The sequence below is a fragment of the Sminthopsis crassicaudata genome, chromosome 6 (assembly GCF_048593235.1).
Source record: "Sminthopsis crassicaudata isolate SCR6 chromosome 6, ASM4859323v1, whole genome shotgun sequence".
NCBI lineage: Eukaryota > Metazoa > Chordata > Mammalia > Dasyuromorphia > Dasyuridae > Sminthopsis > Sminthopsis crassicaudata.
Genome location: NC_133622.1, coordinates 249969877 through 249992060, shown reverse-complemented (window position 1 = coordinate 249992060; position 22184 = coordinate 249969877). Strand labels below are relative to the sequence as shown.

General features: G+C 52.5%; 1 protein-coding gene across 7 annotated transcripts in view; it reads left to right on the top strand.

Annotated features, from left to right (window-relative positions):
- Window positions 1-22089, top strand: part of NRXN2 (neurexin 2) — a 135397-nt gene extending 113308 nt beyond the window's left edge. For 6 of the 7 annotated variants that reach the window (XM_074276205.1, XM_074276203.1, XM_074276204.1 and 3 more), the window contains one exon: window positions 20489-22089. In XM_074276205.1, coding sequence (XP_074132306.1) covers window positions 20489-20793 — 305 coding nt within the window. In that variant the 3' untranslated portion in view covers window positions 20794-22089. Of the gene's footprint in view, window positions 1-19882 lie in introns of all 7 variants that reach the window. The other variant, XM_074276206.1, reaches the window with a different exon arrangement.
- The last annotated feature ends 95 nt before the right edge of the window (window positions 22090-22184 follow it).

Sequence of the window (22184 nt, the reverse complement as noted above, 5' to 3'; positions counted from 1 at the left end):
AAATGAATGTTAAGGTTCCTTCCAGATCTGTTAGGAACCTGACTCTGTTGCTGAACATCTCCCAGAATCCCAAAGCAGATGGCATCTTGGGGTACATCCAGTCCTTCATCTATTCTGTACCTAAACAGAAAGCCCTTCAGAGCCTCTGGGAAAATCCTCACAGGGGCTAGAAGGAATGAGCAGGCAGAGCTCGCTTTCACCTGGACGGGAAAGTAATCCAAGATGGCTTGTTGGAGGAGGTATCACCTCGGCTGAAGGGATGGGGACTCGATTCCCTGAATGTTCAGGAGCATGGAGGTACACCGGGATCAGACCTTTCCCTAAGGGACACTCACCCTCCTGACCATCCTCTCAGTCATTTAGCCTGCTGCCTCTCTGAGAGGGGACTGGTGGACCTGAAGTCAGAGGACCTGCGTTCTAATCCCGACTCTGACATCTGTGAGACTTGGAGCTGCTCACGTCTCTAGTTCTTAGTTTCAGTAGAATCAGAATTTGAGAGTTGGAAGGGACCTCAAGCAGCCATCCCTGAGATGGATCCTGAGAATAACTCCCCCAAAAGGGATCTGTCTGTTTCTAAAAGGCAGAAGGGGAAGGGAGCCCTCCTGCAACGTCTCCCGGCCCCCCATTCCCTTCCGGACAGCCCTCATTGCTAGTTCTGCTGAAGTCAAGGCTGAATGGATCTCTCTGCCTCTTTTCTGAGAAGACTGGGCTAGTGAATGCTGAGGGCTCTGAGCTATAGACAGCCCACAGGGCTGGGCCCCTCTAAACTGGGGAACAGTCCCTGCTTGGAATGGGCTTGGGAATGGCCGTCACCTCTGGGCTAATGGGAGCTCCCAGGCAGACACGTAGGACCACTGAGACAGGTTTCTTCTTATGCAGTGGTGCTGCAGAGTCCAGAGGGAACCCACGGGCTCCTTAATTGGATCTGTAATAAGCCAGTAATTCCCCTTCCAGCTCTCCAAAATCACTTGGTCATCTGCAGAGCCACAGGGAATTTTTCACTAGGAAGTGTAGCTGATGCTTCATTAGCTGCTCTCCCGTTTCCCCAGATATATGTGAGGCTACAAGCACAAGTGCACACACACACACACACACACACACACACACACACGGGGAAAGGCAGAGGGAAAGGTGGTGCTCTAGAAGGGCATAACTGCATTGGGGGCGGACTAATGGCAGAACCATTCGAGACAGGACCTTGGGGAACTTTCAGTGATTCCGATCATGGCTTTATACCAAGGCTAAAGGGCTCCAAGTAATAGTCAAGAGAGACCTTAGGGCCAACTCTTTGGTTTTACAGAGAGGGAAATTGAGTCACAGAGAAAGGAAGAGGCTTTTCTGAAGGAAAGGTGGTGTGCTAGATGGGCATAAGTGCAGTGGGGGAGACTAATGGCAGAGCCACTCGAGACAGGACCTTGGGGAACTTTTAGTGATTCTGATCCTAATTGTACACCAAGGTTGAAGGGCTTGAAATAATAGAGTCAGGAGAGACTTAGAGCCACCCCTTTGGTCTTACAGAGAAGGAAATAGAGTCACAGAGAAAGGAAGGGGCTTATTTAATGCCACCAATGGCAAGGCAGATCTGGAAGCAGGGAGCCCCCCGCTAGGTCAGCTCTCCTCATGTTGGTCGGGTCTCAAGTGACAATGATGAGGATAATTTGCATCTTATAGCACTTTAAACTTTGAAAGTATTTTTCACCATTGTCCTCACACCAATCATGGGAGATAGGTTATTACCCATTTTACAGATGAAGAAACTAAAGCTGAGAAAGGTTAATTGGCTTGCCCAAGGAGATCCAAGCCACAAAGCAGCTCATGCATAAGATCTGGCTTCAGGGAGAGTTCAAACCACACCTCAGATACTCCTGGGCAAGTAATTTTATCCCCTTTTGACTTTAGTTTTCTCATCTGTAAAATGAGAATAAAAATTGTGCTTACCTCCCATGGTGCAATGCAAACCTCAGGGCACTTGGTGACTGGGGCAGGATTTGACCCCAAAGGTCTCAGCTCCAGCCACCTGGGAGCAAGGCTAGGCAAGGCAAGTGGAACTAGGGAACGCCTCCATGAGCCGGGCACTGGGCGAGGCACTGGGGATACACAGGAAGGCAAAAGACGGTCCCTACTCCTGGGAGCCCTGATCTAATGGAGATAACAGACACGCAACATACAAATGGGGAAGTAGGTGTGGGACAGGATGTAGACAGTCTCGGAGGGCTTCTTGGGGTGTGGGGAAGGTTATTCCAGGCTTGGGGGCAGCATGCAGGTAGGAGGTGGAATGTTTGTGCTGGGCACAGCAAAGAGAACAGGGTTCCTGGCTCTCAGATGGAGTCAGGTGGGCGAAGACTGGAAAAGGGGAGGCTACTTTACGGAGGGCTTCAAACGCCAAACCGAGCTTTTCCATTTAATCTTGGAGGGGACGGGGAGCCACTGGGGTTGCTTCAGGAAGGGCTGCCATGGTCAGACAGGTGTGACAATGCAAGGAGAAGGGCTTGGAGTGGGGGCAGGGAAGCTGATGAGAAGTCCTGCGATAACCTGAGCAGGGGCTGGTGAGGGCCTGATCAGGATGGAGGCAGTGGGCAGTGGAGAGATGGGGCAGGGGGGAAAGTGAGATGCAAAGGCAAAGTTAACAGGATCTGGCATGGCGTTGCACATGAAGGACGGGAGAGAGCAAAGGTCAAGGTGACTCCTCCCCTTGGAGCCTGGGTGACTGGGGAGGTGGCAGTGCCCTCCACAGTACGAGGAAGAGGGGGAGGGGAGAACATAGGGACTGGGACCACAGTTTTTGCCATTCCAGAAGTAGTTAGGGATGCAGGCTGGAGGTCAGGAAAGAGGTCAGGGCTCCTGCGCAGACCTGGGAGTTATCAGCTTAGAGATGATCATTGGATCCATGGGCGCTGACGAGATTGATGAGTGAAACAGCAAAGCGGGAGAAGGGGATCAGGAAAGAGTCTACAGTGTGAGCAAGATGGAGATGGAGGTTCTGCAAAGGCTGATGGGAGGAGAACCGGATAGGACATAGCAATGAAAAGGGGGAATGGACAGTGGCCTGGCTGCTGAGAGCTCAAGAGGAGCGGTGGCGACTGACCAAGGCCGCTGCTTTTGGCGATTAGGATGTAGTCGGTGGCTTTGGGAAGAGCAGGACCACGAGGCAGAGAAGAGGGAGAGCAGAAGCGCCCGCTCAGGGCGACCTTCTCAGGAAGTTCTCCCACCGGGAAAGGGAAGGAGTGGAGGGATCGGCGAGGGTTTTTGGAGGATGAAAAGCAGGAAGGAAGCCAGTAGGCAAAGAGTTTGCAGACTAGTGAGAGGGGATGGATGCTGGGGAGGGGGCAAACCTTGGCAAAAGGGAGGAATAGGAGACGGGGTGGGGGGAGGAGGGAGTGGCAGAGGCAGCTGATCCAGCCGAATGATGAGGGAAGAAGAGGGAGCTCTTGGTGAACAACCTCCATTTTTTCCAGCAAAGTGTGAGGCAAAGGAGGTTTGAAGAAAGATGAAAGGTTTGCAAGGGCTGCTGGCAGGGTGGGAGCGGGAGCTGCTCAGGCAGGTGTAAGTGGATCGGTCGGTCCCGGCGAGGGCTTGGCTGAGATTATGTAACGGGAAACAGGAGTGGACCGGGCAGGGCCGGTCCATGGTTGTCTCCGGCTTCATTCAGGAGCAGGGTTGGAGCAGGGGGAGATGGGAGTAAGAGCAGAGCCGACGCGTGGCAGGAAAGGCAGTGGTCAGGTAAGGGGGCCGGAGGGCTGAGGGACAGGATGCTGTGGAGCTGGATGGATCTCAGAGGGTCCGGCTATCCCAGCTAGTAAAGAGCAGAGCCCGGCTGGAAAAGGGAGGTTATCTGACTCAGGAGCCAGTTCTGTCTGCTCTTACTCCTGACACCTTCTCTGAAGCCCCCTCAATTTAACTTGAGAAGTATTTATTAGACACCTACTGTATGCTAAGCGCTGGGAAGACACGATCAACAAAGTCACCTCTGCCTCCAAGGAGCTCATTCCAACCCAAATGGCAGAAGCTGGTCCAGATACTTTCTCCTTCGAGCCTCCCTCAGTCCTGTGAGAAAGCGGCTCCATTCTGGGTCTAGACGAGTGTAGACAGTTGGCAACGAGTCTGCAGCTCATAAAGTTGCCCTGACCCGCTCGGGGTCACGGAGCCAGAGAAGGCAGGGAGCCCGACCGCTGGTCCGTGCTGCCTCAGCACAGACAGGTGATTCCCAGGCTTACATGCAGAGACCGAGGTCCAGGTGGCTTGTCCCTTCCACCAGTCACACAGTGCGGGATCTGAATCCGGGTCTTCCAGAGATCATCCCTGACACTATACATCGCGCCATACTGCCCCTCAGGGGGCCATTTGGGCGGTCAGGACGAGGAGCTTAGAGCTGGAGAAGCACTTGTTGGCTGTGCTCCCACGGCGGGTTCCAGAAGGTACTAGATAGGCTTGGTTCTGTTTGGACTCGAGATCCTGTTATTCTGGGTGACCTTGGATGTCTCCTTGATCCGCAGGCTTGGAGAGAGAAGGCTGGTAGCCTTTAATAAGGGAGTGATGAACTTTGGGCCAGCCCCGGTCTCTGCCGTGTTGGGAAGGAGACACGGGAGATACCCACAAGTAGCATGAGGCAGGGAAAAATGCTCACTGCCTTTAGAGATGGGGTCTGGGTTCAAGTCCTGGCCCTGCATCCAGCCATCAGGGGTCTTAGCCAGCTCCCTTCTCTCTTCTGGGTCACAGTTTGCCCTTCTGTAAAAAGAGGGGGGTTGGGCTAGGCAACTTCTAAGGTCCCTTCAAGCTCAGAACCCTGTGACTTTAGGCACAGCTTCCTGATCCTCAGTTTCCTCCTCTGTAAAATGGGAGAAGGGGACCCTTGTCGCCCATTCTCAGAGGGCTCTTATGAGAGATGGCCAGACGGCACAGCCAGCATGGAAATACTTTAACCTCACGTGCGACTGTGGCAAATTGGGGAGGTAAGTGCCTAGGGAGTTAGAGAAGGAAGGGACCGCTGGGGGCTGGGATAGTCAGAGAGGGCTTCCTGGAGGAGGTGGGCCTTGAGCTTAGGGCTGGAGGGAGCAGGAGAAATCGGATGAAGAGGAGAGGAGCTTGCCAGGCAGGATCACAGTTTGGGCACAAGTACAGAATATGAGTGAGGGCCCAGCCTGAGAAGAGAGTGTGTCACAAGAGAGGCATGATGGGAGACAAGGCTGAAAAGTTAGTCTGGGCTGGCCTGGGCAGGGTCGCGGGCCGTAGTAAGATTTCTGTTCTTTCAGCATAAATTCTGTTGGCGGTTGGGAGCAGCCGGTGGGTGTGATCAGAACTGTGAGCCGCTGAGTCCAAGCGGGACTGGGAGGAGGAGAGCCCGGGACTTTTGCTAGTGGTGACCCCAAGATGAGCGCCCCCAGCCCCAGAACATGGGAAAGTCTCGCTTTGGGGAGCTAAAAGGTGTCACCTTGAGAAGGTCTTCCCCTCTCTAGGCCTGTTTCCCATTTATAAGCTGAGAAGCTTGGGCTAATTTCTCTCTTTTCGGCTCTGACCCTCTTAAGCCAACGAATCCCCCAGACAAAAGAGGGAGACTGAGAAAGACAGGCGGAGGTCTTGGCAAGGGGAATATGGCGGAGGGTTTGGGCTGGGAGATAACAAAACAAAGGAGCCTGGGATTCAATTCAGATCTGCAGAATTAGGCACCTACTATGTGCAGGATCTTGTACCGGGTCCCGGGAAGGCTCCTCTGGATCCCCAGCACCATCACTATGGCATTTCCTCCAATGATGCAAATTGCAGTCCATCCATGACTGCCTGGCCCGTGACCCTTCCACCCATATCCTGCCATCAGTGCCCCGTGAAGGGCCCCCCAACACACTGAGCTTTCTGGAGCCTGTCCATTGATTGTCTCTCACGCTCCCCGTATTCTTTTCCCATCATGCATTTCTCTAATGAGAGCCTTTATAGCCGGAGGCTGACTTTGAAAACCCTCGCAATTCTTCTATGGACCCCAAGCTTCTCCCTAAAACAAATGCCCACCTTTTTTCCAATGCCAGTTTCCTTTGAACTATGGGATATGGTTGTGAGTCATGGAACCCAGCAGTGTCTGAATCATTAAAACTCGGGGTGACCAGAGACAAAGGGGAGGCGCGGAATGAGCAGGAGAAGCTGCAAGTTATTCTTAACTAGGAATTACACAAGAGGCGGAGATTTCCAGCAAGGAAATTTGGGGTGAAAAAAGGCAGCTGGGCAAAGACCAAGAGGAGTCTCTCCTCTCAAAAAAGTCATGCCCCATTGGGAAAGGGGAATACAGGCTCTAGCCAGAAGCATATGTACCATTTGGGGAGAGGAAGAGTGTGGATAATCGAGCAGATCCAAGGAAACTCCATCTTGGAGCCTAGAAACCTGGCCCAAAGCTGCAGCTGTGAGGCAGAGACACGGTGCATTTCAGGAATCCAGGTTGGCACTGGGAGGCAGCTGAAGGAGGGCCCTGGCAAATGGGCCCGTGGGGCTGGGCTGAAAGGGCAGGAAGGTGAGTAATGTAAAATAAGTCTGCGAAGGCGGCTTGGAACCAAGCTGTGAGGGGCTCGGTGTCAAGCAGAAAAGTGTATTTGATTCCAGAGGCAAGGGGGCAATGGGAGAGGGAGGAAGAAGAGAAGGGAATCAGCATTTATGTGGTGCCTGCTGTATGCCAGGCACTTGGCTGAGTGCTTTTCCAAATATTGTTACCTCATTTGATCTTCCCAACAGTTCCTGTGAGGTAATGCTATTATTATTCTCCCCCCATTTTACAGTTGAGAAAACTGAGGTAAATAGAGGAAAATTACTTGCTCAAGGTCACAGAGCTAGTTAGTGTCTGAAATCAAATTTGAACTGAGGACTAATTGACTCCAGACTCGGTCGATTATCCTGTTTCACCAGCTACCTCAGGGAACTGGTCAATAAACATTGATTAAGCGCTGATTATGTGCCAGACACTGTGCTGAGCTAGGGAATGCAAACAAAAAGCCCCGGCTCTTGAGCGTCCAATCTTAACGGGGAAAGACAACCCAAAAGGAAGCTGAAAAGTTGCTTGGGGGTATGAGCAGCGCAGCTCCCTGGGAAAAGATGCCCTGGTGTCCTTTAACAGAAGTTCTGAGGGAGCGCTCTCCCCTCCAATCCGGGGCGGGCCGGGGGGCAGAGCGCACTGAGGAGGTGAAGCTCCGGAGCAGAAAGGATGCTCAGTAGGACGCAGAGCTTCGGGATAAGCAAGGGGGTACCGCTAGGACCCCACGGGCCCAGGGGTGGAGAAGTCAGGAGGACAGCGCTGAGGGCAGGTGCCGTCCGAATTATGCCTTAGACCATTTGGGCAACTTTATGGAGAATTGAGAGAGGAGAGACCGGAAGCAGGAAGTCCCATTAGGAAACTATTGGCCTGAGCAAGAGGAGTTGTAATGGAGGAAGATGGGGATGGACATGAGAGGTTTTGGAAAGGTCGAATCCACGTGCAGGTGATGGGAGTAAGGAAAGTGGATGAGTCGGTGATGATTCCAAAATGGTGGCCCCGACGACCGGAAGGAGAGTGGCCCTTCACAGAAACAGAGAAGTGTGGAGGAGAAGCGCGTTTGCAGGGAAAGATAATGAGCTCACGGTTCTGTTGAATTTAAGATGCAGATGAAAAATCCAGGTGGAGATGAAGGTGAAGACAACTTGGGGTTCTGGGGTGTGAAATTGGGGAAAAGGGGACTCGGAGCAGGTGGCTGCCATGTCTTAAGCAAAGAAGCCAGATTATCTGCTACGAAAAGGTGAGGGAGCCATGGAGGACTTCATGAAAGAGGCGACGTTTAGAACAGCTGTTAGGGTGTGGCAAGGACAAAATTGGGGGGCAAAAAATTGGCGGGGCCATCAGAAGGGAGGGCCCAGCTGAGGGTTAGGCAAAACTTACTGATTGTTTTTAGTGTTGTTCATCCAGAGAGGACAGAAAATGTGTGCTAGGAGAATCATGAGTCAGAGGGGGACAATGGGGAGGAGAGCTAAAGGGGGTCAAGGAAAGAACCGTGAGTGATTTGGGCAACTGTGAGGTTCAGAATGTGAAAGTAATGGAAGTAGCACAAAGATGGTGGACTGCTAAATCACAGAGGGATGAAGAGCCTGAGAGTCATAGTGGACAGAGGTTTAAAAAGAGAGAAATGGAAGGATGAAGACATTAGGGAAGAGGATGGCTAGAACTTTGGATCATTCCCTGAGTTCAAATCCAGCCTCGGACACTTAACCCTTACCAGCTGGGTGACTCTGGACAAGTTACTTAACCCCAAATACCCCAAACTTTCAGTCATGAGGTGAGTTGTGGGTGATATCCAAAGGTCCCCAATCTATCATTGGGACGTTTATCGGGGGAGGGGGAGAGTTCCATGGAGGTCCCAGGTGTGGCAGGTGCTTGAAAGGGCATACACCAAATATTGAGGTCCCCGCGGCTGAGAGGAGAGGTTGAGGTTCAGAGAAAATCCTTGAGGGGGAATGGAGAGCAGCCTGGAGCCTGATATATTTTGGCAACGAGCATCAGCCGGGACGGGGGAAACGAAGAGTGGGGGGCTCAGGATGGCGGGAAATCTGGACACGGGTAACGTGACAGCGACCTTGGACAAACCGCTTCTTCCCAACCTAATTTCCTCATACATAAACGAGGGGTGTGGACTAATTGACCCCAGCATCCCTCTAACTGGTGACCTGGGTACAGAGAGGTAAGTAGAGATAGGCGGAGTCAAGCTCCATGAAGAAAAGGCTGAAGGGGGAGAAGAAAATGACCACAGTGGAGGGGAAGCCTGGCAGGCAGCGGGGAGCGGGGCTGAGCAGGATCCTGCATCAGTGAAAAAGGAGCAGCGGCCCTTACCAGGGAGCCGCTGCTACCCCTGCATGGAGCCGGCGGAGGGAAGAGCGTGAGGTCAGGCTCAGCAAGCTCTGTCAGCCCCGCCGGGCGGCGGCTAGGTGGGGCAGTAGCGTCCCGAAGAGCCAAGTTCAAGTCTGGCCTCGGACACTCGCTGGCTTGTGTGATCCTGGGCGAGTCACTTCACCCTATTGCCTTGGTTTCCTCATCTGTCAGATGGGCTGGGGAAGGAGACGCCAAAGCCCTACAGCATCTTCGCCAAGAAAGCCCCAGATGAGGTCATGGAGAGTCATCCGGGACTGAAACTATTGAACAACCAGCCTGGGCCAGGGACTTTGCTGGACACAGAGAGAGGACAGAGGCCACGGGGGAAAGATGGCTTAGCGGGCAGTCCCTGACCAGAGCAGGCAGGGAGGCCAGGCCAGGCTTTCCCCGTCTCCTTCATACCTTAGCCAGCTGCCAGAGCAGTCTCCCTGAAGCACAGACCTGATCCTCCTTCCTCCCTTCCTCTTCCCCCTTCTCCTCTCCTCTCTGAATCTTTCCTTCCTTTCTCCTCTCCTTTTCTCTCAGCCTCTTTCTGCATGTCTGTCTCTCTGACTCTCTCTCACCCCATCCATCTCTCCATCTTTCTCTATTGTCTCTCTGTCTCTACTCTATTTCTCTCTATTTCTGTCTCTCTCTGTCTTTCTCTCATTCTCTCTTTCCCCTGTCCATTTCTCCTTATTGTCTCTCTGTCTCTGTCTCTGTATCTCTCTCTCTCTGTATTTCATTCTCTCTTCCCCCGTCCATCTCTCCATCTCTTCCTACTGTGTCTCTATCTATTTTTCTCGCTCTCTATTTCTGTCTCTTTTTGTCTCTCTGTATTTCATTCTCTCTTCCCCCATCCATCTCTCCATCTCTTCATACTGTGTCTCTCTATCTCTGTCTCTATCTCTTTTTCTCGCTCTCTATTTCTGTCTCTCTCTGTCTCTGTATCTGTCTCTCTGTATCTCTCTGTATTTCATTCTCTCTTCCCCTGTCCATCTCTCCCTATTGTGTGTCTCTGTATCTCTATCTTTATCTCTGTCTCTGTCATTCTCTCTTCCCTCATCAACTCTCCCTATTTTGTCTCTCTCTGTGTCTCTGTCTCTGTCTGTCTCTCTGTCCATATCTCCATTTCTCTCTATTCACACACACACCCACACCCACACACACAATCACTCACACCCGCTCAATAAACTCTAGTGGCTCCCTATCACTTCCAGAATCAAACAGAAAATCTGTGATTTCTAAAGCCCTCCATAACTTGCTCGCCCCCACTTCGTCTCCTTGTACCTCAGACCCTTCCATATACTCCTCCTGCCCCTCACTTGTACTCCATTTTTCCACCCAGAATCCTCCTTTTCCTTTTCTTTCTCCTGCCTGCCTTCAGGTCTCCCCTTCTCTGAAGCCCTCCCCAATCCTCAGCACCTTCAGTACCTTTCCTCTGTTGATTATTTCCAGTTTACGTTGTCTAGGACCTGTACCTGACTTGGAGGTGTTTGCATGTGATTTCCCCCCGGAGCCTTAGAGCTCCTCCAGGGCAAAGCTTTCTGCCTTTCTCGGTACCCCCAGGACTCAGCCCAGAACCTGGTGCGGAGTGGCAGTGCGCGCTGCTGAATCAGTCAGCCAACATTTACTCAGCTTGCATTTTGTCCCAGGAACGGCTCCGAGTTTGCTCGAGAAGAGCCCGTAAGGAGGTTGTATTCCGTCAGGGAGAACGACATGAACAGTATAATTAAATCCAAAATGACTTCATGGGCCAACACCAACGACTGGGATCCAGAAGCGCTTTGTGTAGGAGGACACGTTGGAGCCCAGCTCTGAAGGAAGCTGGGAATTCTGGCCAAGAGAGTGATGAGGATGGAGCTCATTCCAAGTGGGGTGTGCCAGTGTGTGGGGGTGGGCAACATGACATTATGTGGGGGAGCAGTAGGTGGCCCGTTTGGGCTGGAACCAGAGAGGAGGGGAGAATAATTGGTCTGCAGAGAGAGCCTGGAGCCAGGTTGTAAACAGCTAGTGTTTCCCACCATCCACGGGGAGACATCAGGCTTCATGAGCAGGGAGCTGAACTTTAGGAATATCCATTTGGCTGCTGTGGGGAACTCGGTCTGCAGAGCCGCCACGAGGCAGGAAGTCCAATGAAGAGTCTGTTTCCATAGTTCAAGTATGCCAGGTCTTGGGCTGCTTAGGGTTGGTGATGCTCAGTGCACGAGAGCATGATGGGAATGGGCATGGGAGCAGCCATTTCCATGGCCCCCTGCTCCATACCCTAGAGATGGCCTGGGGGGCAGCTGTCCAAACTGGCCACTCACCTTCAGATTGCTCCTCATTCCACACGGTGAGAGGCGATGTCAGCACGCAGACGGGGAAGTGGGAGCTTGTTTGAGATGTACTGGACTTGACATCCAGGGAAGAGGTCCTGCGGGTGGCTGGAGATGTGGGTTTGGAGCTCAGGTGAGAAGTCTGGCCTGAAGATCTCCACCGGAGTGAAAGCTCATGAAGATGCTCACTGGCGCCCATGTTGGGTAGCCATCTTCCCAGAGGGATTGTGGGAAAGGAGCTGAGAATCAGTGCTCTGAAGCTGAAGCTGGTCTGGTCCCCGACATTTATATGGGAGCAAACTGTGGCCCGGGCTGCTTAAATGACTTATCCCAGTTCACATAGGTAGGAAGTGACATCGGGGGGACTCCAAACCTGAGTCTTCTGAGTCATTATGGGAGAGGGTTCTGTAGTCAGAAGAGAGTCAAGGATGGTTTGGGGAGCTTGAGCTGTTGTGTCCTACTTGGGATCCACCTGAAGTGGTCACCTTCTAACTCCCATCCCCCAACACAGAGAAACAGACAGAGACAGACAGAGAGAGGAATTAGACCTCTTCTGCAGGCTTTTCTCTAAAGCTTCTCGCTCCTGGGTCAAACACTCTTTACTTGAGCCTCTTACATCATGTGGCTTTGAATTTACCCACCATCTTGGTCTCCTTCTCTGGAATACGCCCTGATCGTCTATATCCTCCCTAAGATGGAATGATCCAAATGGAGCACAATAATCCACTGTCACTGGGACAGTCACCTCCCTCATTCCGGAGGCCAGTCTCCTGTTAATGTAGTCCAAGATCAAGTTACATTTTGGCTGCTACCTCATCATGCTGAGTCCTGCCAAGCTTGTGGCCCACAAACAGTCCCAGATCTTTTTCACGTAGACCATTGGCCAGCCAATGTTTCTTCCTCCATCCTGTGCGCTTGTATTTGGCTCTGCCCTGTTAGAATGCATCTCCTCAGCTATAGCTTATCATCCTAGTTCTGGGGCACCTTTGGGGATTCCAGTTCCATTATACAGTGTGTATCGCCATTGCAATGGGCACACCAACAAACAATTCCTTCATCTCAGTCAATGGTAAAAGCGATTTAGACTGGGGTTTCTTAGTTTGGAAATGGCAGAGGAGAATTCTTTGTGGAACCCTGCAAAGGAACTTGCCTCATTAATGGTTAACTCGTCCAGCCTTCTCTTGAGAAGCGATAGCGAGGAGGGGGGACAGAAATCGCTCCTTTGCCGTTGTTGTCTAGAGAGGAGTTGATTTGTAGAGAGAGATGAGTTACTTTAGCCACCAATGGGCCCTCCAGTACTCGAGGCCGACTCTGAGCTCAGCTGTCCCGCCAGTGACGAATCCACCTAACTGCATCCCCACCTGATCCACATCCCTCCACCTGATCCACGTGGATATTGAGACTTTGCCCTTGCTGAAATCCAGGTGTCTGTAGAGTCTGGGAATCTTGTCATAAAGAGAAAGTAAGGTTCGTCTGACCTTTGTAATGGATAGGCCGCTACCTCAGTTCCCTCGTCTGTAAAATGAAGGGGCTGAACTCGGGGCCTTCCAAGATCCTTTCCAGTAATAGCCCTATGAGTCCCATGCTCTCCCCAGGACCACGTGAACCCTGGCTCCTTGTGACTGATGTTTTCCTTTCTCAGGATGCACATTCCTTCCTTTCACCCACACTTGCTAGAATTTTTTCACGAGTTCAAGCTCAAGCTCGCAGACTTTCTTTCTTGTGGACTTTTTCACTTTGTCAGAGACTTTTTCACTTTCTTGCAGACTTTTTTGCTTTCTCACAGACTTTTTCTCTTTCTCACAGACTCTCTCACAGACTTTTTTACTTTCTCGAAGACTTTTTCCACTTTCTCGAAGACTTTTTCCGCTTTCTCACAGACTTTCACTTTCTCACACTCTTACAGGCTTTTTCACTGTTGAGACTTGCTTTCTAGCAGATTTTTTCTCTTTCTTGCAGACTTTTTCTCTTTCTCGCAGAGACTTATTCACTTTCTCACAGACTTTTTCTCTTTCTCACAGACTTTTTTACTGTTGAGACTTTTTTACTTTCTCGCAGACTTTTTTTTCTCTTTTTCACAGAGAATTATTCACTTTCTCACAGAAGCATGCTTTCTCTCCGACTCTTTTGCTTTCTCACACTCTTTCACTTTCTCACAGACTTTTTCTCTTTCTTGCAGGCTTTTTTCACTTTCCCCACAATTCTGTAGCATCTCCACCTTGGCCACAATCTCTCAGGACTCCATGAAGTAGTTCACAGGCTCAACTAGCCATTCCTCCAGAATCCCAGGTTCCAAGAGGGTTCCCTTTCCACCTATTGCTCCATTTCTCTGTTGACTACCTTGGTTCCTCTTTTCTTTGGCTCATTCTCCTTGGTAGGAGAAGGAAATCCCCCCTGAAATTCTGCCCCTTTTTTGCTTCATTCTCATTATCCCATCTGCTCTGAGCCTTCCATCACTTCTTTCACTCCCTCCCTTGCTCCCAGCAAAGCTCAGAAGGCCGCCGGATTTTTCTGCAGCACATCTCCCCCCATCAGTTCCTCTGAAGCTGCATGACTGCTGACACTCTGGGGTTCTGTCTCCTTTGCAGACATCCTCAGCTCTCTCCCCCTCCTGGGTCCGTGTCTTCATTATGAGGATTCATTGGTTTTAGTCCATGGCCAGAGGTTGCTTCCTGTCTCCCGGCTCCCATTTTTCTTTCTCATTGGAGATGTGGGTTTCTTAAGGTTTTAGAATTTTGTTCCTCAGAAGCTCCATCTCCAGTTTCTGTTGTGAATTCTCAGCCCATAAAGTCTCCTCACCTTGCTTTGAACTCTGAAATCCGCCCTTCCCAAATCTACCGTAGCCAATGGACTTGCCCTGGCATCTCCTGATACATTTGTCCCCGCATCTGAAATGCTGAGATTACTTCCCCCAAATTGTGTCCAGGACGGACATTTGCTTTAGGCCCAGCCCGGGCTCTTAAGGAGGGATTTTTCCCAAGCCTGGTCTCGAGGGCTGGCATCTGACTCAGGCTCTCATTGGCTGATTTCTAGGGCTGACTCATTCTGCCCCTGCCCACCAGTAGGCAGTTAGCCCAGGATCGACCTGAGCGTGGGTCTGGGGACTTTGTGGGCATCAGAAGGGCTTAGTGACAACGTCCCTCTGCCAGGGACGGTGTCATCTACCGACATAGACCAAAGCCAGAGGAGTAGTGGAAAGGGAGAATGGCTTTCTCCCAGAACAATTTCTTAGATTCTACTTGCTGTCTAAGAGGTAATAATGACCAACAGATAGTGCTTTGTGAAATTTTCAAATATGTTCTCATTCGATACATCTCATGCAAAGGTAGGTGCTATTACCTTTATTTTACCATACAGGAAACTGAGGCAGACAGCACTTATAAGTGACTTGCCCAAGGTCACACAGCTAGGAAAGGCTTGAGGCTGGATTTGAACTCAGGTTTTCCTGACTTTAGGTCCAGCACTCTAGCCATCGAGCCATCTCTCCAGCTTTTCAATGTCCTTCCTAGTATCTGGCACCCAGAATTCCATCCCATAGTGCCTGGATCTGAGCCAGAGCTAGAGGAAGGTGGGACCATAATTTCCAGAGTGAATTTGCTTTCTCTGTTCTCTTAATTGCCACTAAGCTTGAGCTAAAACCCCCATAACTTTTTCAGACTCCCCTTCTCTCTAGTCTCATTTTCCCTATCTTGTTCTTTTAAAAATTCATCTTTAAAAAACAAATGTAGAGAATTATCCTTAAAAAGAAAAGGTCTTTTAGTCCAATCCCATCACTTTGCACATCAAGAAACTAAGGCTTGGAGAGGGAAGTGATTTTACCCAAAGCCACCCAGAGAATAAATGTCAAGTATGGGTTTGTGCCCAAGTCTCTAGATACCAGCCTGGTGCTCTTTCCACTGCACCATACTATTTTGGATCATCACTCTAGAATACAAGATTTGTTGTTGTTCGGTCATTAAGCCCCAACTCTTCAAACCCCATGGACTAGTTTTACCTTGGGATTTTCTTGGCCCTGCAGACACTGGAGTATTTGCCATTTCCCTCTCCGGTGGATCATCTTCAGTTTTTGCCGGAGTTCTCCACCGGACTTGTCCATGGTGGGTCGCTCTGCACAGCATTGAGCTACAACAAGGCGGGATCCAGGAGGGACCTTCTCTTTTAGACAACAGATTGAGTGACTTGTCCAGGATCACACAGCTAGTCAGTGTCTGTGGCTGGATCAGAATTCAGGTCTTCCTGTCTCCTGAACAAGCACTCCCTTCACTTGCCACCTAGCTGTCTCAGAACGCTAGCCATTGTGGGGCAAACGCCATGGCACGGTTTAAGAGCTGAGGAGAGGATTGCTCTGTGAGGGGCAGGACAGCCTCAGAGGGCAGGGGGGCCTGGACTGGAGCTGTAGGATGGGCAATATTTCCATAAGTCGGAGATGAAAAAAAAGGCATTGTAGGTCAAGGGAAAGGCGTGGAAATAGCGACATTTTCTGAGTGGGACTGGGAGCAATGAGCTGTCCACATTAGTTGGGGAAAAGGAGATGAGTGTTTATGAATGAGTATAGGGAATTTGGGGGGTCCGTTGTAACCACTTCTGCAGGACGTGATTCTGTCTCTCGGCTGGTCCCACGAGGGGGTGCTCAGATTGGCCAGATTTAAATGTTAGGTACGAGCCAGAAGATCCCATAGTATCAGGATTGCTTACTCTGTATAGCTTTGGTTTCTATGTCCAAAGGGACTAGATTTCACAGAATCAGACTGTAAGCTGGGAGGCAACTTAGAGATCATCCAATGTGACCCTTCTTTTCACGGCTCACAGATCTGAGTCTCAGATTCAGAGCTGGAGGGAAACTCCCTGACCTCCTCACTTGTGTCCTATGTTAGCTTGCCGTTTCCTTCTCAGACTCATTTTCCAGATGAGGAAACTGAGGCAAACAGTGTCACCCAGCTAGTACATGGTCTCTAGTCCAACCTAAAAGGAATCCCCACTAGAACATGCCTGACAAGCACAAGTGCTTCGAAACCTCCAAGGAGGGGGGGTCTATGACCTGAGAAGCAGCCCCCACACCTTCACTCCTGCTGCTGCCCTCAGGTCAAGAGCTAGTTTAATTCCACATTCACAGGTCATCCCTTTATTATAAGAACGTGGTTCTCTGGTCTCTGAGGCCAAGAGCCGAGAGTCATTGCCCAGCATCAAATAGGCAGCGAACAACAGAGGCAGAATTTGAACTCAGGCCTTCAGATGCTAAATGCATTTCCTCCCCTTTCGTGCTGTCCCTCCCTTTATCCTAGGGAGCTTTTGGGCTCCTCCCTGTCCCCAGTCCATCACAGAATGTTCTTACCCAGCATCCTGTGACCAGTCAGTGAACCTAACTGGTTTTGGGGGCCTTTTCCAAGCTGCAATTTTTAGATTGGGGCTTCCTGGGCATCTCATTCCCTTCCGCATGAGGACACAAATAAAGGGCCCGGTCCCTGCCCTCAAGGGGCTTCCCAACTGACCGTGCACTGGGCGTCTCTCACCATGCCATAATATCTTCTGTGAAGATGGAGCGGAGGAGGTCTGGGTATCTGGGCAGGCAGCAGGGAGGAGGTTGGTGACAGGAAATAGGATGTAGAGCTTAGTGATCAAGGCGGGCTCTGTCCAGATCCAGGGACGTTCTGGTTGGTGATGGGGAATCTGATGAAACAGGGGGCTTATGGTGACTCGCACTTTTTAGAGAGGGGGGTTGACTTGCCAGCTCTTACGGCTAGCTCACAGTGGGAAATTGGATCCTGAAACACAGGATTTCTGAGTTGGAAGGGACCCCAGTGGCCCGCCTGTATGTGGCCCAAAATCTCTTCCACCACTGCCTTGTGTGATCTTCCAGCCTCCACTTGGGAGCTCAAGGACCCCCTGGCTCCTTGGGCAGCTCAAGATAACCAGCTCTGATGGTGAGGAAGAGTTTTCTGGTATAAAGCCTGAACTGATCCCCCGCAACCCTTACCGAGTCTTCAGAGTTCTGTCCTTAGGGGTCATTTAGAACAAGACCGACCTCGATCCCATGTGGTAGCCCGGCCATGTCTTCCCTCCCCACCCTGAGCCATCTCTTCTCCGAGCTAACCATTGCGAAGATTCTGCCTCGATCCAATGCTCTTTGCAAGATGTCTCTTGCTTGGGTATGGCCTGTCTCCTGATCTGTAGAAGGAAGGGATGGAGTTGGTCTCCGCCGCCCCTTCTAGCTCTGAGGTTCTGTGACAGATAAATGTGATTTGTGTAGAAATAAATGGGTTCTCAGGAGTGGGAGGAAGATGACATTTTCTAGCAGCAAAGACCCAACACCAGAAGGCAAGAAACCCTGCATTGGAATGCAGATGGTGGGAGGGGGAATTGCAATATCACAAGACCCTGAAGGGTCTGCTAGAAAGAGCTTGTGAAGGTGCCATTTTAAGCCCATTTCTGGGAGCTCCAGGGCTCCCACTGTGCTAGTCTTCATCCTTTCCCATAATCTGGGCTCAGAGCTTGGGCATCCTAGGACTTGGCTGGGAGGAAGCTGGTTCCGATGGACCAAACTGTTTTGAGAACACACTGGCAAGTCAGAGACCGATTGTCTTTAGAGGTGGCAGGCTGTGGAGGGTGAATCCAGGCAGGTTTCCTGGAGGAGACCCAAACTCCCCAAATCTATAGGGAGAGTAAGTCCCAGGAGTCGTGAGAGTCATTCTGGAGAGGAAATGGCGGCTATGAGAATTCCAGCGCCTCCTCCCCTAGCCAAGCAAGGAGATTTCTACTCCTAAAGGGCTCAGCTGGGGGGCCAAAAGTCCAGCATCTGGACAGCGGATAGGAAGAGCTGGCTTTTCTGAGCCAATAGAAGATGTTTCTTAACCTGGGATGATGGGAGTTGCAGTCCTTAAATCTAGAGAAGGTCACAGGAAGTGTAAGAGCTCTGTCCACCGAGGGCCTCGAAAAACACGTAGTCCCCAACTCGGAGGGGGCCAGGAGAGGATGTCCTGCCTAGGGAATGATGGAAGTTGTAGGGGAAGATGGGAGAGGTAGCCTTCCCCCATTCTAGCTGATGAAAGGGGTGACTGTCCTCACCAGGACTGATGGGAGTTGTAGTTCTCATCTTAGGAGATGATGGGGAGGGTAGCCTGGCTCACTCTAGGAGATGCAGGGAGTGGTGCTCCACCAGCTCAGACAAGTAGTCAGCTCCCTCCTCTACCCATTTGTGGGTTTTCAGTTAGCAGCCCTAGGAAGGGGAGGGAGAGCCCTCCTGTGACCTCCCCTGGGTCCCCACCTCCCAGCAGGAGCCTCCCCTAGACGGCTGTGTGTGTATATATATATATTTCCTTTCCTTTTTTTGCTTTCTTCTTCTTTCTGTTGGTTTGTTATTGTTTTTCCTAAAAGGGCCTGAGGCAGCCAAGCCCTGGGGCAGCCCTAACTATATCTATAGCTGGGGCTCTGGGGAGGGGTTGGGGATGGGGGGGAGGCTAGAGGGGCAGAGGGAATGGGTGGAGAGGAGGTTGGGTAGTCAGGGCCAGCTCAGGTGTAGTCTCTCCCCTCCTCCCCTCCCCTGCTCTTGACCTTGTCCCTCCAGTCTCACCTCACCTTCAGACACACCTTCACCTTCACATATGACCCTGACCCATTCCTTCTCAGCCCCTCCCCTGGCTGTCCTTGGGGCTTCCTCCACACTGGTTGCCCCATTCTCCTAGTATTTTGCCCAGACACCCCAACTCACCCAGATCTCTCTTCTATCTCATCCCCCTCTCCGTTACCCCTTTGTTCCCGGGGCCCCTGGCATCTCCCGGTCATCTAGCGGCTCCCCGCACCCCGACACCACACTGTCCCCACTCAGCCGGCTCTCCCTTCTGGCCCATCCCCTCATGCCCTGCCAGGGCCCCGACACCTCAGTGTCCACCCCTCCCCTCCGCCCCTCTCCCTCAGACTGTGGCCCCCACCCCTTAGGTGTGCCCTGAGTGAGGAGAGAGGGAGAGAGTCAGGGAGAGGAGGCGAGTGGTGAACGAGGGAGGTGCCAGAGGACAGACAGACAGACAGACAGACAGAAAGAAAGAGTTGTACGGAAAAGAAAAAGCAAAGCAAAGAAAAAAAAAGTTGTCTTTATTTTCATCCGGGAGAACCCTCTTACACAGCTCTGTTTTGTAATTTTTTTCTTCATGCTAAAATCACTGGGCCTATTTGTTGATGTAAGTTACCTGAATTCCGTGGTATGCTCTCTTCTTTTTTAAAAACCAAACCGATCACAAAGACCCCCCCCAAAGAGAAACTAGCCAGTGCCCCCCCTTGCCAGTAGGCTTGTGCCAATGCTGCTGTTGACCTATTTAAAGCTGTTTTATTTAAAAAAAAAAAAAAAAAAAAAAGACAAAAAAAAAAGTAACCAAAGCAGTAGACTTTTTTTGTTTTCGTTTTTTTTTTTTCGTTTCTTTTCCATTTGCTTTTCTTGTTTTTTCCTTTTGGTTTCTTAAAAACGAACCAAAAATTGAAAGAGAAAAAAAAAAAAAAAAAAAGAGACCCGAGAACCCACAGCGCAGAGCCCCTCCCTGGGCGGGCCCGTGCCTCGTAAGGCCCCCTGGGTCGGCCCGGGTCCAAGCCCTAGGCAGCCTTTCGGACACGCTAATTGGAACCGATTTGCGATTTTTGTAAAGGCCTGTTGTTTCTCTCTCTGTGCCCAGGCCCAGCCCCGCCGGCCGCCCCTGATGCCCTCTCTTTTCTCTTCTCTCTCTTCTTCTAGGAGGCGAGTTAATTTTGCCCATTATTACGGAGGACTCCCTAGACCCCCCTCCTGTGGCCACCCGCTCCCCCTTCGTGCCCCCGCCCCCGACTTTCTACCCCTTCCTCACGGGCATGGGGGCCACCCAAGACACCCTGCCCCCGCCCGGGGCCCGGCGGCCCCCCGCCGGGCCGCCCCCGTGCCAGGGCGGGGAGCAGGACGACAGCGACTGCGAGGAGCCCATCGAGGCCTCGGGCTTCGCCTCGGGGGAGGTCTTTGACTCCAGTCTGCCCCCCACGGACGACGAAGACTTTTACACCACTTTTCCCCTGGTCACGGACCGTACCACCCTCCTGTCCCCCCGCAAGCCTCCTCCCCCCCGGCCCAACCTCAGGACAGACGGGGCCACGGGCGCGCCGGGGGTCCTGCTCGCCCCCTCCGCCCTGCCCCCCAACCTGCCGGCGGGCAAAATGAACCACCGCGACCCGCTGCAGCCGCTGCTGGAGAACCCGCCGGTGGCGGCGGCCGGGGGCCCCGGGGCGCCCACCGCCTTCGAGCCGCGCCGGCCGCCCCCCGCCGCGGCCCCGGGCGTGACGGCGGCCCCCGGCTTCCCCCGTGTGCCCACAGCCAACCCCACGGGCCCCGGGGAGCGGGGCCCGCCCGGCGCCGTCGAGGTGATCCGCGAGTCCAGCAGCACCACGGGCATGGTGGTGGGCATCGTGGCGGCCGCGGCGCTGTGCATCCTCATCCTCCTCTACGCCATGTACAAGTACCGCAACCGCGACGAGGGCTCCTACCAGGTGGACCAGAGCCGCAACTACATCAGCAACTCGGCGCAGAGCAACGGCGCCGTGGTCAAGGAGAAGGCCCCCGCCGCGCCCAAGGCGCCCGGCAAGGCCAAGAAGAACAAGGACAAGGAGTACTACGTGTGAGCGGCCGCGGCCCGGACTTCTCGGAGCAAGGAAGCCAGAGAGCGCGAACGGAACGCCCCTCCTCGCCTCCCTCCCGCCGCCGCCTCCCTCCCGGCCCGGGCGCCGGAGCGAGGCGCGCAGCCCCCACTCCCACCCGGCCCTGGATTGATTTATTTTTTTAAAGGGGGGGTGATTTTATTTAGGGGGGGCGTGGGGGCGGGAAGGCAGGCAGGGGTTTTGTAAAGTGTTCGCTTCTCGTCCGGTTTCTTTCCTCGGGTCCCCTCCTTTCCTTCCTCCCTCTCTCCCTCCCTTCTTCCTTCCCTGCCACTCTTCCTCCCTCTCTCCCCACTTTCTTTCTTCCCTTCCCTCTCTTCCTACTTTTTCTTTCTTTCCCTCTCTCCCTTCCTACCTCTCTTTCCTACTTTTTTCCTTCCCTCACTCTGTCCCTTTCTTTTCTTCCTTCCCTCTCTCCCTGCTTTCATTTCTCCTTTCCTTCCTCACTTCCTTCCTCTCTCCCTTCCTCTCTCCTTCCCTCTCTCCCTTCCTCTCCTTCCCTCGCTTTCTTCCTCTCTCGCTCCCTCTCTTCCTTCCTTTCTCCCTCTCTTTCTCCTTTCCCCCCCCCCTCCTTTTCCCTGGCTGTGCCTCTTCCTCCCTTTATGTCTCTTTCTGCTCCTCCCTTTTCCCACCCTCCCCCTTTTCTGGTGTTTTCCTTCCTGCCCTGCCCTGCCCTCCCCTCCCCCTCCATGTTTTGGTTTGTGGGAGCAGCAGCAGCTGGCAGTACCACGTGGGAAGGGTTGGGCTTCGATGGGGTTTGGGTCACGGTGGGGGGAAGGTGGGCACAGAGTGTGTTGGGGTGAGTCCTTAGGGCCGGGGCTCCGGGCAGAGAAGGGAGGCTTAGCCCCAGGGCCAGGCTCCCTAGACAGACTGGTGCCCTGCCCTGCCCGCCCCGGGAGGACCTGGAGGTCTCTTGACAAGATGAGTTTTCGGGCGACGTGCATTCGGGATCTGGCAGAGAAGAGCATCTGTGCGTGTGTCGGGTTGGGGGGCGGGGGGCGGGCGGGGTGGGGGGAAAGGAAAATGCAGATATATATTAAAGACAATTATCTAGATATCAATAACCTGTGGCATCCCGGGCGAGAGGGAGCCGGGAGGAACGGCCCCACGGACTTGCTGGGGGGACAGTTCTCTGCCGAAGGGGCTCCCGTCCCCCATTGTTATTTTTTCTTTCTCTCTCTTTGTTAACAAATGTGTCTGAGTCTTGGAAAACACCCCAATTCCGGAAATGTGTGGGAGAAACAAAAGAAACTTTCCAAACTCCATTGGCCCTGTGCGGTTTGTTCAGGGAGGGCTCCGAGCCCCTCCTTTCCTCCCTCCCAACTTCCTCTGCCTCAGTTTCCACATTGAGGCAGGAA